The sequence below is a fragment of the Cygnus atratus genome, chromosome Z, assembly GCF_013377495.2.
Source record: "Cygnus atratus isolate AKBS03 ecotype Queensland, Australia chromosome Z, CAtr_DNAZoo_HiC_assembly, whole genome shotgun sequence".
NCBI lineage: Eukaryota > Metazoa > Chordata > Aves > Anseriformes > Anatidae > Cygnus > Cygnus atratus.
Window position 1 is genome coordinate 13770723 of NC_066396.1, and position 25264 is coordinate 13795986.

Genomic DNA, 25264 nt, shown 5'->3' on the forward strand with positions numbered 1-25264 from the left:
TCAGGCCAAAACCCTATGCTTTTATACTCTTTATACTCTGCTTTTTACTAGATCCCACACAGTCCAATGCCTTAACTACTACCCTCTGAGTCTGACCATACAAACACCAAACATGAAACTAGCACAAATATACTCCCATTTGGGATATATAAAGCAACATAAAAAGGAACCTATACCTGAAGAGAGTTGTTTATATATATTAATTGAAAGAAATAATGGGGAAGGGAAGAAGAGTAAATCTAATCTCCCTTTTAAATCTTTAATTCCTAACAATGTTTTAGGAATTTGCATTCTAACCAGCTATTGTGTTCAGCTTCATATAGTTTAGTGTTAGTTCATTGCTGTTATTTTGTCACTTTGGAAAGGAAAATAGTTTAATTATAGTTACATGAACACAACTAGTAGCACAAGTAACAGCAATAACACTTACTTGAGCTGTCCTTCTGCTGTGTCTGGATTATGCCTGTAGTGAAAATCTGTGTAAGGAGCTAAAATTCGCTAAACAAAAAAAAAAGACATGCATTACTTTCATATAAGAATACAGTTAATGGGTTTTGCCCTTTAATCAGTCCCACTCCGATTTGTCACATTATTTCTTCTTCATAAATCATTCAGCTCTTAGCCTGAAATGTTGCATTTTAAGTATTTGGCATTAACACAGTGTGAAATCTGAAGTAAAAATTAAACATTTTCTTTAGCAATACAATGTTTAATTTCTGTCACTAAATAAGTAAAACTGAACCCACCTCTAATTCTACATCTGCTCGCACATATTGTCGGGTCTTTGGATGATTAATGAGGTGTAAAACTGTAGTTATCAGAGCCTCATTTATTCGGCTTAGCTGACAATCAATCACATTTTTCAAGATGGTACTTAAACCACCCCGAAGAGCCACCACCTCAGGATTCTGAAGTGCTAGATGACAAAAAAAATATGTAACTTCGATGAGTGATATGAAAGAAAACATTTCAAGACTTTCAGTATGGAAAATTTGTCTGTTTAGTATATATATCTTTTTCTTCCTGAACACTGCTGAAGCACACAGAAGGCTTTTAATGGAACTGACCAACATTAGCAATGAATTGTGATTTTAGACTAATTTATCAACTAAAATTCTGGTCAAGAAGTTACCGTTGTACAGCAATTTCTCAGCTTGTTTCCAACCAAGTTTCCATACAGCAGAGCCCATATTGTTTCACACTAGCTGATACAAAACTAAAAATACTTAAAATCAGCACCAACATAGGGATTTAGTATAGGTCACTGTTCAAGTAACTTTTACATGGACACATACTGATTTCCAAAAGACAGCTAATCACAGTATCCTTCGTAAAAAAAAATACATATATATATTTTTAGTTCTCTGAACACTGGTACATTTGATAGCACTTCATGTATGGAGTTCTCATGACATCCAATCCATTCATTTTTAGAAACATCAGCTGTAGCAAGGGAGTATTAAGATAACACAAAAATTGGCAAGTATTGAAGTACAGCACAGTACTTAAAATCTTCAGGTACTTAACATCTTTAGTGTAAGTTAAAACGATTGTTTTACATCAACCTAATGACTAAAATTTATGAAACATAACTACAACACTTAACATCTGATTCAATAGTTATTAAACAAATTCCTTTATTATACGAAAAATCTAATATAAACCCCCAGAAGAGAATTTCTTTAAAAAATGAGGACACTCACGTAAAGTTTTAATTAGATTCCAGTTATCTTACCTAGTTCACAGATAATGGCTATACATGCTCGAACCATTCTGTCTCTTTCTTGAAGACCATCATTGCCAACTGCTATCAAAGAATTAGTAATAGAGCTGGGGAACAATGAAGCATTCACAGTGATCATCTGCCAAAAATAAAAAGAAAAAAACTCTGGCTTCTTCATAGTTCTCTAAATATACTCACAGATTCACCAACCTTCTGTTTCCCAGATAACACCAGACAAACCATTTTATAGATTAACTTGGCTATATCCTGGGAATACTAAAACTATTTCTATTGTTCTTGAAACTGTTTGTTAACTTAATTTACCATTATCTTCCTGCTTCTGCTTTTTATATTTTTATTTTGTTACTTACTAAGATAAAAAAAGATGACTGCTGCAGACAGAACCATTGCTGCCTTTTTCACATCTTTTCCAAGAATTTCTTTATCAACAGAGAACTCTACCCACTGTCAAAAAGTAGCCTACATGCTCTTCTAGATGATTAATTCATACTGCACCAAATTCTTCAATATCTATTCAACTTTAATTAAACTTGGCTTAATTAGCCAAGACTGAAATCTCATGTTCTTAAGGACTTTCATGAGGGAAGAGACAGTCACAGACTACAAAAAAGGATAGTCTAAACTAAAGCTGCAGCTACTGTATTTGGATTCACCTCTAAATCCTCTTGTGTAGTACCTGATGTTAAAACTGCCACATTAATTCAGCTTTACCATAAATTATACTGGTACATCATAAACCCTACAGATCTTAAACATCTGGTTTCATCTTTGCTTTTCAGTTTACGACCTGCCTTCATAAATCAATAGTCATTAAAGCAAGAAAAAAATGCAATAAATTTGGGATGTAATAAAGGAGTTTAACAATCAATGCTCCTTTGCACTACTGAAGAACCGTGCCATAGAGAACTTCAGCTGCTAGTTTAAGATAACCAGAATTTAAACAAGATTAAGGATCAAGACTATGAACACAATAAAGAAAAAAACAAGAAACTCCCCAGCCCAAATAAGGCTTTGAATACAAAGACTAAGATATTTCCTCACATTTTTCAGTTTGATAAGATTAAATATGCATATCTGCTGCATACTATGGAACACGAACATTTACTGAAGTTAAACAGACATATTACTAAGGAGAAATATTTTTTTTTTTATCTGTTTTAAAAGGGAACAACATAATGTTATAGCCTCCCCAACCACATCACATTTTCTACTAATAAAAAACTAAGATGTCAAAAAAAATGCTCCATCAAACATCTAAACACGTTTGCAAGCTAGTTTTCTAAAGGTTTTATTTAACATTTCATTTCCAACAAAACTAGGCTTATCTGCATTACTCTCCCAAAATTGTTTTGTCTCACATTCGTTTTACAGCTCCCTTAGATGTCTCACAGACATGTGCTCAGCCAAAGGAGATTAAACTTTCCTCCTTCTTTACAATGTTCAAGTGAGAAGAGAGAAACCATTATGACAAATATTTGAACACTTTAGCAAGTTTATTTTTAAGACGTTTTTGAGAAACTTCTTGTCAAACATAATGTTGTTACCCACAAAACAGGAAGCCTTAAGATAGGGCTCTAAAGAAAACCCATACTCTTCCCCACCCACACAGTCTTTCATTTTTACAACAGCAAAAAGTATTAAAGAAAAAGAATTAGCAATAGAATGGATGTACTAATCCACTCTTTCTACTGACATTAACACGTAATTAGCATGAGGACACAAGCAGCATCTTAAGAATGTTATATTGTGGGAGGGTTTTTTTGGTTTTAAGAGATAAAGGAGAAAGATTTCTTTTAATATTCCATTTCAAGTACTTTAGTAAACAAGTTTTGCATTTCATTCTGCTCTATACGCTTAAATACAATATTAAAGACAAAGCAAATAGATGCAAGGTGAATTATAAGCATGTATGATGAAGTCTGTAACAAAGACTCTGAGGTCTTTAAAGATTCATTAATAAAAATAATAGAAGGAAGGTGGTTCATATACCCCCCCTTCACTTCTGTTTCAAAAATAAAAAAACCTGCCTCTTAAATTATTTTAAAATATGGACAGTTTGACCATGACTTCTATTAGATAGAGAAATGCTTCCTGAAGTAACTTCAGATCATTGTTCTCATGGCTGAAGACACTTAAATTACTAAGCTCTCACTAGGAAACACTGCTGACAGGACAAAACATTACCAACAAAAGTACAGTTGATAGAGAATATAAGCACTCAAAGCCCTCAAAAAAAAAATCAGAAACCAAATTTTAAAAGTTTAAAGTTGTTTTTCTTCTCTCTTGTTCCACTACCTTAACCTGCACTTCTTTAAAAACATAATTATCACTTTTTAAATTGAGAAAACAGGACCAATATTTTACATTTTGCTGTTCTTCTTTATGAGAAGAATGAGAAAAAAGAAACAATGTTTTAAAATTCTGAATCTATACTATTCGCAGGCATTTTTGCTACCAAATTGAAGTAAAGAATCGTGTCTAGACTTTAGAATGGAAAAGTACAGTTCTGAAGTGCTGACAAGACCCAGTTCCACAGCTCACTAGTTAACAGCATCTTCTGTGTAAATTAATTAATTCTGCCCAATTGTAATATTTGCTGTTCATTATCCTCTCCTATACCTTTATACAATCTTTTAGGGATCCTGGTGTCACACAACCAAGTATGAGCTGAATAAAAACGTATCATAAATGTGTTTCCATTCCATCTTCAGATTTAAGTTGTTACAGCCTGACACTGAAGCTCTCTTTAGATTATCAAAGAACATTTATAAATGGAGACTTCCTGAAGGACCTCTGCAACTTACACAGATGATCCATTTATTTTTTTGCCTTTTTTTAAGCTTTAAAACTTTCAACAATTGTGCCAAACAAGCATATTGTCTCTTCTGAAAGAGAGAAGACATTGCATATCAAGGCTCCATATTTTCAACCTAAACATATACACATGTACACATACACTCAAACTAATTAACACTATGCTCCTAGGTAACAACTCTTCCAAATAATTCAAACCTTACCCTAGTCTTCATTAACTTTTTTTAAGGTGTTCAGTAGAAGTAAATGAGCAAGATAAATAACAGCAAGAATAGAAAAGTCCAGTACAAAGGCAGAGTACTACATTACCTAAGAAAATAGCTTCAGTAGCTGTAATATGCTAGTTTCTCAGGGATCAGCTTACAGTAACCAGCAAAGACTAAGTATGTTTTATTGTGTAACTGAGAAAACTATGGACAGCATTAACCTCTAAGGATAAAGCAGTAAGGCCAGAACCATTACTTGATCTGATTATTCCAACAATGGCAATTTGCCTTATTCCTCGAGTGGCAGAAAAATCTTGAATCCTTCATTCACAGATGCTTAAAGATATTATAAAATCAAGTTAAACCATAAGAAGAAACTTAATAATACCTTTATAACCCTTGCACTCATCATTTGATAAACTGTTTCCAAATCTTACTCAGTTTTATGTCCATCAAAGGAAAAAAATCAGGAAAATTTTTGTAAACCACTCAAGATTCTCAGTCATAAGAGATTAAAACCAAAATAAGTCTCAGCACTTTTTTTTTTTTAAATTAACAGCTATAGTTTCTTCTCACATGATAAAATGAGAGGCTGTGAAAAAGATCTGCTAATGAAGAAAACCTGGAGTCAACACAGCTGACTACCAGCCCTGGTAAGACCATATATACTTAGATTTTACCTTTCTGACTAATCGAAGTGCTTGTGTTCTTTCTACTTCATTACTCTGCTGTATGTCAATGCACCTAAAATAAGTTAAAAGAAATTTTTGTTTATATCAAAAGTAACTTTCACCTTAACTGTTAACATCTCACATTAATAATATTCATACAACTGAATAAAGAGAACAAATTATGAATGATTGTTTAAAAATCTGCCTTTCAGTAAACATATTCATGATTAGACAGTTTCAGTTTATATTATTTTCAGTTATCCTCATTACAAGTAAATCACTAGAATGCTCTCAAACATACAATGACAAAGCATAACAGTTTCAACAATTCTGAGCTAGCTGCATGTGTCATTTCAAATAAGATTAAACAAAAGCATTTGTAATATTTCAATTTTTTTATATGCTTTCAGAAAAATCCCTTTGCCAAGAAAATTTATCACTACACAAAAAATTTATCATCACACTAAAACTGAGAATGTGTGTATATATGAAAACAAACACATACATATCAGAACATTAAATCTGATAATTTTAACAAAGGAAGCACTAGAAATGATAATTAGATCTAGTCACCACACTGGCCTTATTATCTCATTGTTAGTTTGCCCTTTGGTATCTTTGTGTTGGGTCATGGTTTATACTTAGATTATAAATTCTTGGGCATGAACTACTTTTTCGTCCTGACTTTGTACTAGAGGCCCTAAAGCAGTATGATGATACTAAGAATTGGAACAAATCCCACAAAACTAGAGACATGAATATTACTATGGTTTCAATTTGCTAATAATACCATGGACTAATTTACAATTAATGGCATTTATGATACAAAAACGTTTTTAATGTGTCTAATTTTTTAGATTATTCTTAGGATGCCATGTACTAGCATAGCATTTTATTTGGATTAGCTGGTGTGATGTATTATCAAACTTTTTAAAGAAGTACATTATTCACACTGAAAAAAACAGACTTTCATAAAAGTATATGTGAAGAATATAAGAGGATATGAAACCATGTTTTCTCACCTCTCTCAACAAAAAATAATAAGTACAATTTTGCAATTTGCAACAAGAAGGGAAAGTTACCTGGCTATTAAGTAATCCACTTTCAACTTTAGCACCTTCTGGAGAATACTGGAGTCTCGAATGAGATAGCGGAGGGCTCGCAATCCTGCTGCTCGCACCTCTTTTGCTTCATTTAGTAAGGCTAACCGCAGACTACAATGAAGGAAACAAAGGGGGCAAACAATTATATAGCAGCAGGTACACTTCACCATCTGAGATGCAGATACTACTAACTTGTTTAAAATAAGTCAGATTTTTGAAGAGAAATATCCTGTATTAATTTTCTTTGAGATATTCACCTGTACAGTCTAGAAGACAAACCCTCACCTTGCCAGCAGATGTAGACAATATATTAATCTGAACAAAGTCAGATTTTTTGTTGTTTTAGAACAGTCTGTATACCCTTGAAACAAAATATGACCAAGACCTGTATATGACTTGTTATTTGACAAAACAGTTGAGCACAATATTAATCCTGAAAAAGTATTCCAGATTAGTTAAAATTTTCAGGAAGTTTAACAGACAGAAAGCACTTCGTACTCTGCTGCACTGTTAATCCATATGTATGGATCTTCAGAATAGATCTTCAGAATAATGTCTAGACAACCGAGACAAAACTCACCCCTGCATACGGCAGGGGCGTTGGAATTAGATGATCTTTGAGGTCCCTTCCAACCCAAGCCATTCCATCCTATGAAATTTGAACCTTAACTATTACATGCATTGCTCTCTAAAGATATTATGAGATCAGTATGCTTACATGAAACATGGATGTCAATGGAAAATACGTAACTTAAGCAGTGCTACATAGCATAGATTTCTACACATTTCATTTCAAAATATAATTGAAACATATTTCTCTTTAGATAAATTTTGAAAGTGTTTTGCTTGTACACCAATGAGCTCTCCTAAACCTAACGTGACAATGTAATCCCTAAATCCACCAGCAAGGTTTAAAAAAAGGGAAATGTGAAAAAATGAGATCTTGAAGACCTCCAGAAACAGAGTTTGAAAGTATTAAGTGACACACTGTCCTTCTGAAGTTTCTCAAAAGATTTTCCCGTCTTCCTTAAATACAAAGGAAGAAAAAAAACTCTTAGCCACATGTTTTAGGAGGATTGTTTCAGTAGACATCTGAGAATGTGAACACTGCAGCCAGTGAGACTGACTTTCAACCTACACAAATAGATTTTTCTCTTGTTCTTATTCTAAGATGGTCATGCATGGTAATAAACCATTCCAAGACCAAGATCTTCTGAATCTTTCTGAAGATGAGTTAGTCAGTCCATGTAGGAGTCACTATGAAAGGAATCTACTTCCAGGTGATGTCTAGACCAAGAAGAAAGGCTGCAATACTTTATGCAAATACAGATAAACTGATTATTGCTTTCAGCACTAAGGAAGACAATCACTGTTGTAATATCAGATATGATTCTTCATATAAAAACTTTAAGCTGAGCTAGTAGAAAAACATGAGGTTAGGAAAACTTCCTTTACAAGAGCTGAACTACGCGAGTTATTTCCAAGTCCCTCAAGAAAAGCAGACAAAAGGAAAGATAAGTAACCATCTGCTTTGAACGGATAACAGGTATTCTTTAGATCATGAAACATTTTGTTTCTAGTGTTGCAGATTGGTAGAGATGGAAGTCAGATGAGCATTAGACTCACATCTTCTCAACAGTACTATTCTATTTGGACTTCTACCTCACTATTTGTAATTGGTTTGGATATTCCAGTTTAAGACACTTCAGTTGAGATTCTAAGACAGAAGATACCCATTTCCCATGAAAACAATGATGTGCCTATGACATTTCTTATTAGGATAGCCAAATACAGCATCTGGATTTTTTTTCCCCTCCATCAAGAAAAGTACATTTACTTTTATATTTGAGAGGAAAACCTTTTTTGAACAGCAGAGCAAACAATCTTTAGACAAAGATAGGTGTGTGTGTTTGTACACATGGACATAGGTTCTGGCTTCTCAGGCAGAACTCCACAAGCAGAAAGTTTTTAAAAATGAATCACAACACAGAAATAATAAAGCAATTAAGAGACAGAAGTATGAGATAAACAAATATTTTCTTCATATTAAGTCATTGTTTTGGAGATGCATGTAGAGATTCCTATCCTAAAGTCTTTTTTAATATATTAAATATCAGACTAAGAAGTGAAAATGGTGGAAGAATGGAGGAAATCCATCAGTATTACCACTGGCCCACCAAGCTTCACATCTAAGAGTCTGGAAAGAACATTAATATGAACTATCTTCATATATTTGCTAGCATTTGCACAAAAAGGATTCCAAAGCTCATCCAGATGACAGTTTATCAGATATCCTCTTAAAAAAAGCTAACTACGTGAAGCAACCAGAATAGTTTATGAGAACTATATTCTGCTAATCTTTTGAAAGAGTTGGAAAGAGTTATTACAACAGTGTACTAAAAAGGAAACACTTTCCTAACATAGTAATAACCCAAAACTTTCACATAAGGTATTAAAGGATATGAAGAGGTTATAGGGTGATGAAAAGCAATCACACAAATCAAAATCTGAAAAGATGAACACAAGGAGCAGAGGTGAATGAACAGAAGATTTTTATCCTGACAAATTTTATCCTGATTTTTATCCATTTAAGTATCAGGTTCACAGTCTCCTTTGGTAGACAGTACTTAATATACAATTTGTAATTTGAAAAAAAGGATGGGGGGGATTACAGGGGACTTAAGGATGGGGCTATAAGAATCTTCAAGGGAATATAAAAATTATGCCTATGGAAAACTGGCAAGATGAAGAAAACTGAAGATTGTTAAGTGTGAGTTAATGCACAGAATTCTAAAACAGCCACCAGATCAAGAAAATGATTTTCATCTGTACACTGTGTGCATCTGTGTCTGAAAGCTGAAAATGTATTATGATGCAAGAACAGCAGCAAACTTATCCAAGTATTTTCAGTGTCACTACAGAAATGAGAAGTGCCACCTAAGACAGCATTAGGGCTGAAAACTTTAATACTGCTAAAAATCTGGAAAAACTAACAAAGGATGGAATTAGAAAGAATATTGACTAACTACTAGGTACTACAGGAACCTACTACTACAGGTTCATTCTTAAACTTTTCTCTTAAATCATCTCATCTACTCACTACAGTAAGATAACAATGGTTTTGACAGATCTCTGATCCAGTCAGATAATTGTATATATTGTGAATCTTGTATGGCTACAGCCTCTTGGCACATTACTAAAAGACCTCAAAAGTTTCTGAGGCCTACCAACACTCCATTTTCTTCATGGCTCAAGGCTTCCTCTCAGCTGTCAATGGTATGGTGCTCTGGGAACCGGCAAGACCAATCTACACTGGGAATGACAACAAAATGTGTCACTATTATCTCCAACTGCTGGCAAGAAGAAACTATAATCAGGTACCTGGAGTAAAAAGAGAATGGAGTCCTAAAAAACAGATCTTTTAGCTCAAGAATAACTGCAATTACTGCAGACTAGTATATCAGAAAAGTGCAGACTACAGCTGTCTTTAGTTTAGTTAAATTGTCCATCAAGGTTACTGACTCCAAACCCCAAAACTTTATAGGAAAACCTCTAGTTCTTCTTGAAGTCACTGATTCCCTTATAGTGTAATGCTTTGAAGTTAACAATTCATACTCCAAATGAAGAAACTTGTACACTATTTCCTGCATCCAAATAACTGTTCTCATCTTCAAAGAAAAACAAGTTTGTTCTGTACTACAAGAAGATTTGTATATGAAAATCTAGGATAATGTTGAGAAAATCAGAAGAGCAAATTATAAAATTACACGTTATTTCCAAAGGAATATATATACTTAGCCTAACTCAAGGTCGCTTTCTAAAATAATTTAAAAATTCAGCACTTGCAAATTTCTCAGAATAGCTCTAACCTATGTAGCAAAATAAACCGCAAACAGAATATTGAAATATTAAAACATGAAATCCTAAATCTGTTTTTTTTTCTACCACCAAAGCTGAGCCTAAGGACCAATTTACCAACGTCTGCACAAAAACACAAGTTCTGGAAACAGGCATGTAGTTCTTTTGACTGTCAGACATTGAGACAAGATATAGGAAAATTCCATTTGAAAGTATATACATAATGTTTTAGGAGTAAGGAAAGCAGTCCAACAAAGCATACACACACACAGAAACTAACAAAATGTTCATCTTTAAAATCTTAGTTCTACTACATTAAGAGTATGCTCCAAATTGTTTAAGAGAACATTTTTATATAAGTCCTTTCTGCAAGTACTGAGATGTTATATTTTTTACATTTCTGAGAAAATACAACAGAGAAATCTACACTTTCATTTGGAGCTTTTTTCCCCCTCTTCCTGAAAGTGTATAATGTATTTCTGACTTTACTCATTAAAGTACTTGTAAAGTATGCATTTGCATTATGACATTTTAAACATACTGGAAATACAAAATTCCAGTTTCAAAAGTACAAATAAAATTGATTTAATTGTACCTAGAACAATGAAAGTACCCTACTATTACCAAAGTACCCGAAGTATTATCCTAGTGTTCCTTATTACTTACCATATTATGATGCTGTCATACGTAAATCCTAGCTTTTCTTCAGCATGGCCAGTATTACAAAGAAGCTGAAAAATAAAAGAAGGCATCTATTACTTAAAATTCTTTAACAATTACTATTTAAAACCTAAAGATATTTGGTAATGCTTCTGAAGTAACACAAGGAATTTCATTCATTGCAAGGGGAGGGAAGTGTACCAACTTCAGATTTCCCTGAAAGTTTTTGCTGACAGTATTCAGTTCCTACATACGCACCAGACACACAAGCCTTTGGCCTCTCTTAGTAGATAGGAACTTGCACAACTGCCTAAGTTGCCTACTGGTCAGTTTTTCAACTCTACTTTCAGAAGCTATGCTTTAGATTGCTCCTTTTGCTGCCTTTAGGCTCTTTTTGGAAAAAGCACTGATTAGGCAATTGGTAACCTCAGAAGACAAAAGAGACTGAAGTCAAAGCACATAAAACATCTGCATTCAAAAATACAGCTTGGGTGACAGTTTTGAAGTAAAGCTAGACACTGATGGTCCACTGTAATGTTTCATTCACCACATCAGCACAGGCACAGAAAAAAACTGAGAAGTAGTTGCAAGTGGTAAGGGTCCCGCAGCTGCCATCTACCCTGACCTGCCATCCATTCCACAGGATTTGTGATTTTTTTTTTGATACCTCTGAAAAATCATTGCAAAGATCGAATTTACACCCATAAACTGTAACAATTTCTGAACGCTTCAGCCTCATCTGTCAGTTTTGAGCACAAAACTGCAGACTTACAAGTGCAGTTTTTAAGTCCAAAGCCAATCTCTCAAAAGGAGCAATCTACTGCTTGCCATGTTTTAACCTCTCAAGAAAAGAACAATAGTCTCTCCTTTAAGAAGTACTGGTATTGTTCTCTTTTACAATGGTGGCAAAGATCCTAGTCTTCTCATTTATCTAAAATAATAAAATAATTTAGTATTAGATTCAAATGCCAAAGCACTCGGACAAAGCACTTCCAAGAACTCAAATGACTAACACTGATTGCAACAGATTTACATTTTGTCCTCTCCTTTTGAAATAGGTATGCATTCAAATCTAAGCCACTGCAGTATCAGTTTGCCCTCAGTGAGAAGTTCAGTGTTTGTACAACTAGTGAATATTACTGGTCTGAAGTTATTAACATTTATCAAACACTATGCCCATTTTTATTAAACCCATTTTATTAGCATGATGGTTCAAATTCAAGCTGTATTTAGGTTTATGCTCAATCATAACAAGTTCTTCCAAAGATGACATTACATTTTAGGAAATTATTTTTTATATTTTAAAAAATATGATTTAGATTATGCTGAAATCCAAAGTTATCAGTGAAAGATTATTTGAGCCAAATATGGAGATGATCCATGCCAATTTAATAATCTAGACTTAATTGAAATATTTTTAATCTTCCATTTTTCTTCGCAGTGGCTATAAGCAGAGAAGACTGTAAAATAAAGAAAGTTATTACATAACCCATTCTACTCTACCTTTCCATTTTAACTGAGAACCACATAGAACCACACAGGTTGGAAAAGACCTCCCGCATCATCAAGTCCAACTGTTAAACTGGCACTCGCTGCCAGGTCTACCAATAAACCATGTCCCTAAGCACTACATCTACATGTCTTTTCAATACCTCCAGGTATAGTGACACAACTACTACTTCCCTGGCAGCCTGTTCCAATGCTTCCCAAGCCTTTCAGTGAAGATTTTTTTTCCTTCAAACATCCAAAACTCCCCTGGTGCAACCTGAGGCCATTTCCTCTTGTCCTATTACTTGTTGCTTGGGAAAAGAGACTGACCCCCATCCTGCTACAGCCTCCTTTGAGGTAGTTGTAGAGAGTGAGCCTGAGCCTCCTGTCCTCCAGACTCCTCAGCTCCCTCAGCCACCCCTCATAAGACTTGTTCTCTAGACCCTTCACCAGCTTCGTTGCCCTTCTCTGGGCACACTCCAGCACCTTCGTGTCCTTCCTGTACTGAGGGGCCCAAAACTGAACACAGTACGCGAGCTGCGGCCTCACCAGAGCCGAGTACATGGGGATGATCACTTCCCAAGTCCTGCTGACCACACTATTTCTGATCCAAACTAGGATGCTGTTGGCCTTCTTGGCCACCTGAGCACACTGCTGGTTCATATTCAGTCAGCTATTGACCAATACCTTCAGCTCCCTTTCCGCCGGGCAGCTTCCCAGCCAAAATGAAACTAGGCAATCATGTGCATTAACTAGTCATGACAATGTGTCATATCCTACAATCAGTCTATTTTTGCCATGTTGTTGGACTGCCTAAGGCCACCACTGCTGCTTTAGCATTTCTATTGACATCTTATGAACTGTAAAAATTGGCTGGCAGAGTGTAAGCAAAATAGTGTGAGAAGACAGTGAGTAAAAACACATTTGTTCAGTTTCAGACAGGCTCATCAACAGTTGTTTAGGCTTGTCATTTATACATCTAACCTCACATCATCATTCTATCCCAGACAGAAATGAGAAATCCTAATTTAACATACACCAGACTATCTTCAACAGCTTTTTTCCTACTTCAAAAAAATTAAGAAGGAATTGTAATTATGATATATGGACTTTCTTTTCTGAGGAAATAAAAGATAAGCAATAAAGTTTACAAAGTAGCTGCAATTTAGCAACAGCTGAAAGTATGTGCAACTCTTTCAAGCCTTCAAACCCAAGGCACAAAAACAAGTCTTTCTAATATGACACTTGATTTCAGCTATACAACTGCAGAACAATTCTGCATTATTTATTTGTACATAGACTAGAGAAGTAGCCTTTAATTAAGAGAAGTCAGAAGACTGCTTAGCAAGGACTTGGAAACATTTTAGGGCAACCAGTTCCACAGTCACCAACATATCAAGGGGATAAGGAGTAGAGAAGAAGTCATTCAGCTTTGTTAGCAGCAGCCTGAAGCTCTTCCCTAACTCATGTGTGTATTAATACCTACTGGTGGTAAACTACCACCTAAACAGAAATTAACTAAAAATGTAACAGGTATTTACCCTTACAGACACTGTCAATATACTTTATACTGTGAAGAATATTAAGCACTGCTCGTCATCATTGCTCAAAATTGAACAAAATCAAAACCTTGCTTTTGCAGAATAAATTATAAGTAAATGCAAAGATATGGAAAATTCTGTTTAAGTTTACATAGGAAAGTAAGTACATTGCCAATATCCGTTTCCCACCCTTACTCAAGTGACATTCATTGCTAGATTTCTTTAAATGGTACGTTAAGCAGAACTCTGAAAAATAAAGATGCTCATCTTCTCATTTTAGTTTAGTCCTTCCAAGAACATCTAATTTTATTTATTTTCCCTACTGCATCATTTTCCCACCCACCATTAATTCTTCACTAATTTTGTTAATTCTAACAGCACTTATGGATAGATAAAAACCTCATGAAACTTGCTCATTGCACCTACTAAGTGTTTTGCTTTGTGTCCCCCCCACCAGTGTTTTCAACATGCCAAAGTTATGTACCTTTTTGTACTTGCTAATGGTTCTGTCCCGCTAAGTCCAAAACACTGGCATGAAAATAAATGTACTTAGTGCTTATTGTAATAGTTCCATGGACCACAGTCTCAAAACATGTCCCTACTGACACACACTCCTGTTTAACTTGCAAAGGGAACTATCACTACAAAATGCAGAGATTTTACTCAGAAAGCAATTGGCAAGATGAAATGTGACAAATCACTGGTCCTGATAAAAGACTGTCATTACAGGTACTCTCATGCCTTTCAAAGGAACAAGATCTTTTTTATTCTTCCATTAATTAAAAGAGGTGCTGCAGCTGCCATGCACACAACAGTAGCCTGTGGACAAAGGTCAGATTCTGAAGTGCCACTACATTGCCCCTACCATCTGGAACACATGCACTCTTCTGAGGCAACTCTTCTGTCACTGCGCTTACCACACATTTTGTTTCAGTGGTCCCAAAATGAAACTAAAGCAGAAGATGTGTTCCAGGAACACACCTAGCCTGCTGCAACTACTAAAGGGCATTCAGTTCTCAGGGCTGAACTAGAAGTAGTCCAAAGTAACCACTCTTTACCAACTGCATGCACCGTTACCTCTTCAGTAACGACTATTTTTCTTTATGTGAGTACTCCCACCAAGCACGACTTCATTGATAGATACACCTGGTCTTATCTTGAAGTTCAGTCATGAAACCTAATTGTATTTTGGAAGTTTCCTCAAGTTTAATTGCTCTGTGGATACAAATATCTGAATGTGATAATCATTATCAAAACATGATAGTGTTTACATGCACGTGGAACATCTCTCACAGAGAGAATGAACACAAAATTGGCTGAAAAAATACAGAACTAGCTACTGGCTGTTTATTCTCATTCCAAGGGGCCAGTTACCTAAGTATTGACTTTCCTTAGAACTTACATAATGTAGTGTGCTTACAGGATTTCCAGCTAGAAAACAATTTAAAAGATGGACAGCAAGATCAGAATTCAAAATCTTACAGTGATTTAAAAGGAGTGCCCAAAATGGGTAATAAAATTCAATTAAATAAAGGGAACAGTGTATCACGTCAAGTTAACACATTAAGAGTCACAGAGAAACTAAAAGGAGCCCAGCAGAGAAATACAAGCTGTCCAGAAAGCATTCAGAATGTCAAATACAGTAACAATTCTGAAAGTAAAGCAAGATCTGAGTTACAGCAACCTATAAACTAAATGAGTGAATGTGATGTCATCTCTAAAAAGTAATTTTACCATTGAAAATAATAGAATTGCATTATGTCAGATTAAGAGATATTTTTCTACTCAGGCTACTCTTAAAATGCAGTGCCCCAGATTGTGTTTTAAGACCGGAGAAACTGGAAAAAGTACAGCAGCAAAATATACAAGGCAGGCAGAAAATACACCCATGAAGGTTGAGCAACTGGGTTTATTTAGCCTATTAAAAAAGAAGACTGGCAAAAGTAAGGCTGGATTGACATACGTTTAAAAGGGAATAAAGTCATGGAAGCTGCTATAAAGAAGATACTGTTCAGTTGGTCTTCATACTTTAGGTATTTGCTCAGTTACAAATGTCTGGCCTTAAATATTTTAAAGGCGAAACCTTGCCACTTTCTTTACATTTCACTTTCAAATAACATTAAGCAAGTTAGTGATTATGGACCAAAAGCAGAGATTTTTGTTGATGGCTCAATTCCTGACAAAGCTAAGCCTGTCATGTTTTTGACTGTAATATTGAACAAGTAATATGTATTTTGTAGTACTATAAGTCTGTAGGCACAGGCAGTACCAGAATACTACAATCTGCTTGTGGCTTGACATTGCTATAATTCACTAGAATAGCAATAGATTATCATATCATTAAAATTCATGGGATTAAGCAAATACACTTATATTTTGTACACAAACACGACATATGTTTTGCTTGTTAGAACTGCCTGCAAGTCAACTCTAAAATTCAGAGTTTTTGATATTCATATAAATGAATGTGAACAGCACAGAGTATCTTTGAGCAGATGATTTAATACTAGTACAAAATGATCCTTACTCTAGGTCAGACAGTGACTAACTTACAGTGAAGGTTTTTTGCATGTTTACTGTCAGCTATGAGTTTTTCATGCTACTTGGATGAGTCACAGCAATATGAGTAACACATCAACATGTCTTGGAAACAGTAGCTCAAAACAACAAAACCACAGGAGGTCAACAGCACACACAAATTGAGTGCAATTTTACATTTTACACAATAGCCATAGCAATTAATAGGTAAATTTTGACAGTATTCCGTATGTCCAAAATGCAATTATTACACTGTAATTTTAGAAATAGTTTGATCCACCAGTGGTAATATTTATGAGTAGAACACCTAGTAGATTCTAGTCTTACTATAAGACTTTACCAAAACTACAGACTCTGGATTTAGACCCATTTACTCTCCAATTTTGTTCTGCAGCAGAATGCCACTAAGCAGGTGTTCTGTTCCTATCTGCTACATATGTTTATGAAGTGGTATCAAGTTTTGTCTATAGTGGTAATAGGTATTTGGACAAATATTACAGTCACCAACAACTGCATTCATATTCAGAGATATCTGGGTTTTGCAAAGGACGGACAAGACCCTAAAATGACAACAGAAGCAGAGCATAAAACCATACAATGGACTATGAATCAGATAGAGAGAAACTCTGTGAAAACCTCTGTAGCCCCAAACTCAATCCACATCCTATCAAAATTCATCAGCATAGTCAAAAGCAAACAGATACACAGAGCAGAGCAGTAGAGCTTCATTAAATGATGGAATTAGCCTTGAGCAGACTGGAAATATAATTTTCAATATCATTGATGCTATTCAACTGCTAGGGCCAAGCTAAAATGAATTGTTTCATTTTATCCTGAAAGAAGAAACTTTCTCTTTGAATTAATAAAAAACATTAACAGCATCTGTGAACATTTTTAAAAAATTCATTTTTTAAATATGGTTTTAGTTAAAAAGGTATAAACAATATCTCAGAAGGTAGGAGTGGAATAAACCTTCTTTAATACAGGATTCTAAATGAATACTTCAAATCCAAAAGAATTTTCCACTAGGTAAATGCAATTTTACAGTTCCTTCTGGTTTTCAGTAATTTATCACTTACTACTTCTCATGGGGGTGGGGAAAAACCCAAAGAAATAACAATCATGTTTTGCTATTAATCAGCAGAAGTTGGGAAACTTCAAGGTGCTTGCTTTATCTGTCTGGCCATACAAACGAAAATTGGTTAAGCCTAGTCAGCTCGCTGAAGCCAAAGGCACATACAGCCTTATGAACTGCTGCAATAACTGAAGATGTCCCTGACCATTTATGAGGGGTCAAATTCTCAGTTTCCAGGTCAAAATTCAGGTTAGTTTAAATAGTGAGACAGGTAGTTTGAAAGGAACAGGATTACTTTTGTCTAATACAGGCTAGGCAGTAGTTCATAAACCATTTTACCCACAAAACTCCAGCTTCAAGCATTAGCTGATGAGCAGCAGACAAGGAGAAAAAATTCGTAACAAAATGTACTTTTCAATAGTCTGAATATCACCAGAACTGTGAATACGAATGTCTTTGAGAATAAAATGTTAATGTTACAGCAACTGTTAGGTAAGAATAACCCCACGTTCACTCAAAAAGCCAAGAACATGAACATTATGTTTTTTTTTATTAATAACAAGTACTATCTAATATTTGATGAATGAAAACAAGTTTCTAAAAAAAATACCACGTATACAGTATACTGGTTCTTAACTGTGCGAAGTGATGATTCAGACACCACTAGTTAAAACTCCTCTTGAAGGGAAGGAAAAATGAAAATAATATATCTGACGTGCAAATTTAATACAAAAATATCTGCCTCACAGCATCATTCTTGAACATACAGCAAGAAATCATGCTGACTGCTAACCACATTTATTTTAATCAATTTTATATAAAGTTATTTTATTTCTGCATAAAATCCTGGAGTCTAGTTCAATGATTTTTTTAAAGGATATTTATTTTCATTCTCCTTAATTAAAAAGATGAAAAAATCAAAAAGAATCAAAAATCCAGTCCTCTTTCAAGGAAAGAAACCCAAACTTCACATATCTCAGATGTCTTGTTATTAATGCCAAACAAAGTCTACCACAGTCTCTGTCAGGAAAGTCCATGTTAGCTAAAATTACTTGTTTTCACATGCATATAGGTATTTTGCTTTATCTGACCAGAAGAGTAGAATAATATTTCTTCCAAATGTGAGAGCTATCTTTGAAGGAAAAGAACTGGGACAGCAGGGAGCAACTGCCTGGTACTGACATTTTCCTACCTTCTTGTTTTGCCTTTTTTTTTTTTTAGTGTAATATTTCTAGAGGAGAGGCAAGTTTTATAGATTTTTCCATATTATTTTACCAGAAGTACTCTATAATTTTTTTTTCCAAAGGTACTTTCCCTGCCCATACAATAGATAACCAGGGTGACTGAGAACTGGAATGGGTTGCCCAGAGAGGTTTTGGAGCCTCCCTCCTGGGACACATATACAAAAGCCATCTGGACATGGTCCTAGGCAACTGTCTCCAGTTTGATCTGCTTGAGCATGAGGGGGATGTTGAGCCACATGACCTCCTGAGGTCCTTTCCACTCTTAACCATTCTCAGATTCTGTGAATTCGCAGCCTTTCGCACAGAAAATAAAATACAAGAATTAATGGACAAATCAAGTTTATCACCACCAATATCCTCCAAGCTGAAAATACAAACATCCTCAGCTGCTAACATATCAAACATCACAAAACCCCACTGTCTTCCCCACACTCCTATTTCAAAAACAAGGAACTGAGACTACGTCAATTCATGGTAGTAGACTGGAGTACAAAAAGGAAATAAAACCATCTCCCCCTGTCTCCATGCTTTCACTCTTAACCACTGGAATGAAAAACACAGAACTGTTCCAACCACCAATGAGACAATACAGTATGTTTTGCAACTTTTATTCTATCTTCATAACTGAATTCACAATTGAGACGAAAGTAGGAACAGTTTTCAAAATCAAATGTACAAGTTATACGTATATATTGTCCTCACTGAAATATCTGCTTTGTAAGTGCTAAACAAATGCTAAACATCAAGGAGTAGGATGATTACCTTACACGTGGTCACTCTGATTTAGGATCAGAGCCCAGTTATGAATTACTGTTTGTCTCCAGAAGTCAGGGATGTGAGTTGCCTTCAGAAACTCCTCATTCCTTGCCAGTCTTAAGTTCAGTTTACGAAAACCTTCCTAGTGTTTTTGAGCATATTTTCCAATTTTCACACTAGGTCAGTTTAAAGAGCAGTAACATTTTTTAAATATTTAATTATGATACTATTCATTTTTTCATATTTCACTTATTTTAAAAGAACTTTTGGTTCATCCTTTAATTACATTATGCATATCTACTAATTGACCACATTTACAGGTACTTACTATGTGATGATTTTCAGTAGAAAAATCAATATTGCTTTAAGACCTGCTCAAATACTAGCTTTTTGCTAGGAATCACACACCTGCAAACGTAAATCCATCTCTTTCATTGTAAGGCAACTAGAGAATTTGGAGGCACCTAAATTAAGTTTCCAGATCAGCACAAAAAAAGAAATATAGTTATGCCCCAGCCTTTTCTAGCAACTTAAAGGGGACTTTCTTGAAATAGTTCAGAATCTCAGTAACAACAGCACTGTTTGTCATAGTGGATGCAGATGCAATAAAACAATGACACAAAGAAAAGATTTTAGTGTAAATAAGATCCGATTCTCTGCAAATGCTTTGTACCCCCATGTACCCTAAACTCAGAAAACGAAGCACTTGCAGATTTCTTCCTAAAACACTAGAAAATAAATTGACTTGCTTGGTAACTTTGTTCTCTGTACTCACTCTTCTGCCAATTGAAACTCATACACTACCACTGAAGTGTTGTTGAATCTTACAAGAGCTTTCAACAGCCAAGAGGCATTCCTACTTCAAAGATTATGATTTATGTTTGTTCTTCTCATATCAACTGGTCCCCCAGATCTGCTCTCGAGCATTCATTCCTTCACTTGAGATTGTCTCAGAAGTGTTAAGCAGCCTCCTGCTTATCTCACTCAATGTTATCACATACAACAATGAATTTAAACCTTACCTTCCCCACTAAATTATCCATTACTACCTCCTTTTCTATCTACTGCTCATTGCAGAACCCATTCTGTGTCACTGAAAGTTGGGTTTCATTTCCAGACATGTTGCCCTATCTGTGACACTGTCAGAGATGCGTACAATTCACCAACTTTTTCTGTGTATCAGTACATTAATTCAGGTAACACGCACACCAAAGCTCCATTGTCTCCAACCTCACTTACTGTAATGTACTTACTTTTACCTTACCTTAACAGCTGGAACACCGTCCAGCTACAGCCTCTCACTGTGTTACAACAAACACCATTTACCTAATTCACTGCTCACCTCCCATCTGTCCTCTCTGCTCTTCTTCATCAGTTCTTCATCTACCAAAAAAATGTCTTTACTCTCATTCTGAAAGCCTTTCATGGTCTCTTTCCTCAGTCTATCATCTCTCATTCCACAGTAAGTTATTAATTCTTGCCTCCAGCAAGCTCCCAACATCTCCATCAAACTTTCAAGCAAGTATCTTTCACATTCTCATTATCTGGAAGCTTACAATTGCAAAAAGTACCTAAAAAATCAGCCATACAGACAGTTTTTAGAAATCAACCCTTTAGATCTTTTTCACTAAAAAAAAAAGAAAACATAATAGAAGTTAAGTTCCTATCCTGCTAGTGCCCAAGACACTGAAAATCATGCTCAGTGATATAGTCCTCCTCCTTACCATACTTTGCCAGTTTACATCAAACGTGTCTGCCATTCCTAATTTTTGATTCAACCCTGTGGAGCAGGAACCAATCCTTTAGCTTTATTTATGCAACTTAATCTCTGAATTAGGAGATAATTCAGATTTCTAAGCACTATAACAATCCTTCCTGTAGAACACAAATTTCAGCATGATCTTCCATTCACATATTTACTTGTCCTTGTTTACTCTTACTCTCTCACAGCATGTACTGTTCCATTATACAAAACTGTTTCATGAATCTCCTAGACATTTGATAGAGGACATATAAAATATTTTGTCTGTATGATCACATGTTCTGACACCATTCAAGCACCTACCTTAGTAAAATTATTCAAGTGACCTAGTTTCCTCATATTTGAGACACCTTGCAATTTGGCCACATTTTGGAGAATCTCTCTCATATTATCACAGGGTTCTGCAAAAGAAAACAGGTTATTAGTAGACAATTACAAGAATCAGAAGTATAAACATACACTCAACATGCAGTTTCCAAAACATAAAACGCTATTTTGCTAATCTCACTTAAGGTTGTAGATCATCTTCCTTCAAGAAAGATCAGCTGGATTTATGTCTAGAATGCAAGCCAGGTATACCTGAGTTCTGAAGTGCTAAAGTCCATTGGGGAGAGAGACTCCTACTTTAAAACAGATTTTAATCAAATATCTTAGATTTACAGTTGACAAAGATATCCATTTAGTGACTTGAACTCCAGTCCTAGCATGTCATAGCTGAACACTTATCCTTAATCCCCCTGTATTTTAAAGGCAAATAGTAAACTTAAAGACAGAAGTAAAAAGACAGCAGTTTACTACAACACCATATGACTTTTTTTCCCCTCTATAAATAAAGGGTCAGTAGGATTTTGGGAAGACAGGACTCTCTTCTGCTCTCCATATGAATTTCTGTCCACAAACACTGTAAACTTACTAGAGGGCTGGGAGTTTCAAGCAATATGTGAAGAAGAATACTAGGTAAGCAAGGTGACTGGGAACTTTTTCTCCTGATTTTCTTCCTAAGGGCCCTAATATGAAAGAACATCCTAGTATGAAAGGATATCCTAATATTACCATGCAGGATAACTTAATATGAAAGAATATTTGTATATTTTTCATTATCTAAATGAAACCCAAAGCAGAGATCCAAAGAAAGCAGCTTCTCACCACCTGTCTACACAGCAAATCAGGTTTATTACTAGCTTCTCTAGTTTAAAAACTAGAAAGAGCAATAAAATTGAAAATTATGGGTATGAACATCCCTGTATCACAACACTTTTGAACCCATAACATATCCCCATTTACACCACAAGACCGACCAGATGTTAGCAGTCTCAGAACGTTCAACCTCTATTCTCTGAAGAGCAAGCAGCAACAATAACTTCACAAAGTAAGTAGAAATATTCTTGTAAATTTTAATTTTGAACATGTGGATAGTTACACACGAAAGTTAAACCTCTACTGAAACTAAACTCACTATACAAACAGGAAAGACACGAGATCAGCCAGACAATCTCTGGCATATTATTGGCAAAGAACATCTCTATCTGGTTGCCTGATGCTGTGGTTGCAACTTGGAACAAAGTAGCATGTTCTCCGCAGAAAGGCAGCCAATCTGGATTTGAGGAAGCCGGAACATGATGATGCTATGTCCCATTTCAATACCTCTGCAGCTATGAAATACATTTATAATGAGGCTGCACAATTAAAATGTGCACCAAAGCCATTTTATTCTACATGTATATGTAAAGTCAGAGCAACTTTTCTAATATTGTACTCTTTCTGCACAGAAAAACCCTCATTTCTAGGGACAGAAAAGTTTGATGAAAACCAACTTTGTAGTGTTTAGCAGAGCAGCCAGCATTTCCCAGAAGTTTTACTAGGAAATAAGTAATTTGAAGCAAAAACTTCAGCAACAGATCTAGAACACAATAAAAACACATTTCTACTACCAAATTGAATTGATAGTATCGATCATATGAATATAGCAAATTATTTTCCTCATAGTTTGATTGTATCAACAGTCCTAGCACTGTAGGAAAAAAACATACAAACAAAAAGAGACAGGAAAGAAATACCCTCTAATAGCTTAAGTCCTCAGAAAGAACTAAAATTATGGAAGCCTTTTCAGTCAGCTGTGTCAGTTCAAGTTCTGGTTTTAATGTGGGAAGTGATTTTTTTCAAGAAGGTTCAAACAAAAGAATTGTGACGTTTTAACTTCAAGGAGAGCCTATCCCATTTTCCCTCTTCTGGAAATGTATCATATATTAGAAAAAAGCAGAAATTTTATTCAGATACTCTAACATAATTCATTTCTATTAAAAATAAAGCCATCCTGGAAGATAGGCAAGTCTAACAGAAGTGCACGAGTTGCAGATGTAAAAGAATTTAAACAAAACGATGTGACTTCACAGATGTAGTCTCTTGCTATTATATGCTTCCTAATAAAATGTCTTAAAAATAGACTAAATATATTCTGCATTCTCCCAACTAATCAACATGGCTTTCTGTTAATCAAAGATCAGAGCCAGGACTGCTCATCTTCCTGCCACGAAGTCTCATTCAAAAGCATTGAAAAACACAGATTAGCCCAGAAATAAAATAAAACAAAACACATGGCACGCAATCCGAAACTGATCTCCCCAAAGAAGAAATATTATGTCCCTAACTTTTCATTGTCAAGCTTAACAGGACATGTTAATGTTGATAAGGACAAACTTTTTTTTTGATGACCCCAGGTCAGACTAAAGCCATAGAGATTTCTTAGCTCTGATTAATGAGCCCTTATTCTTTACTCCTTCAGTGGCTCTTGCTTTTCTATCTGAAAAAGATAAAGAGAAGCTACTCATCATAATTTTAAGACCCTCACAATAACCTATTATTTCCTGACTTACCTCATTTATCACTGAGATGCTGACTCATTGTGAGTTGGCCCACAACAGCAACAAAGTATCTTCACATTCTTTCCCATGGTGCTTCTGAGGGTGGAGTTGTGCAAAACGATGTAGCTGATCTTAGCGCTTTCCTCTGCTGAAAGATGCACAACCCCTTCCCTTACTTTCTTTCCCTCTACCCTATACACTACTCTGGCTCTACATCAACTTCACATTAAAATGATTCTGCATACCAATTCTGCAGAATGCTTTTTGTTCTTTTGGTCGTGTTAGCTTTCTGCTGGGTTACTGAATCAAATTGAATCCCTAAGACAAACAGGCTCCTGTGCACAAGCATCTCTGCCATCGAGACGTTCATAAGCAGACTGGTGGAATCAGGACACACTCTTATCTAATGAATCTTTTCAGCTGAAAAGTCAGACTTTTTTTTTCCACCTGCACTTCTACGCTTGTCCTGATCAATGCATACAAAGCCACAGTCTCAAATATAATCTAAAAACCTGTGCATGCATACAAAACTTCCAAGCTAGACCACTTGTGATCTGCAACAACAGCTTAGCTTGCTGATCATTAGTCTTATTTTCTATACGTTTTTCCTTTTTGAACAGCAAGCACATTGAAGAGGCAAAATAGTTCTATGTATTTCTATTCCATAAAACACAGTTCTTTATCCGCAGCTGTTTGCACCAAATAACATCCAGTACCTACAGTGATAATCTTCAGCATATAGTGATATTTATATTTTAAAAACCCTAGCCTCGAGAATTCAGTCATCTGTGTACCTTAAAGTAATCCATAGATGCATATATATTAAAAAAATCTTCAAAGTTGTTTTTGTTTGCTTCTAAACTCTCATGACCTTTTAGGGCTTGACTCATTTTTACACCCCTTCAGGACCATGACATTGTTTTTCCCCAGTGAAAGTCATGAT

The 25264-nt window shown here is 35.2% G+C and overlaps 1 protein-coding gene across 6 annotated transcripts in view; it reads right to left on the reverse strand.

Annotated features, from left to right (window-relative positions):
* RICTOR (RPTOR independent companion of MTOR complex 2) overlaps positions 1-25264 on the reverse strand; it is an 80977-nt gene that overhangs the window by 43391 nt on the left and 12322 nt on the right. For 5 of the 6 annotated variants that reach the window (XM_035563720.2, XM_035563722.2, XM_035563723.2 and 2 more), the window contains 7 exons: positions 21764-21861; positions 11063-11127; positions 6518-6649; positions 5445-5508; positions 1736-1862; positions 747-916; positions 431-498 (listed from right to left, as the gene is read on the reverse strand). In XM_035563720.2, coding sequence (XP_035419613.1) covers positions 431-498; positions 747-916; positions 1736-1862; positions 5445-5508; positions 6518-6649; positions 11063-11127; positions 21764-21861 — 724 coding nt within the window. Of the gene's footprint in view, positions 1-430; positions 499-746; positions 917-1735; positions 1863-5444; positions 5509-6517; positions 6650-9765; positions 9846-11062; positions 11128-21763; positions 21862-25264 lie in introns of those variants that run through there. The other variant, XM_050716296.1, reaches the window with a different exon arrangement.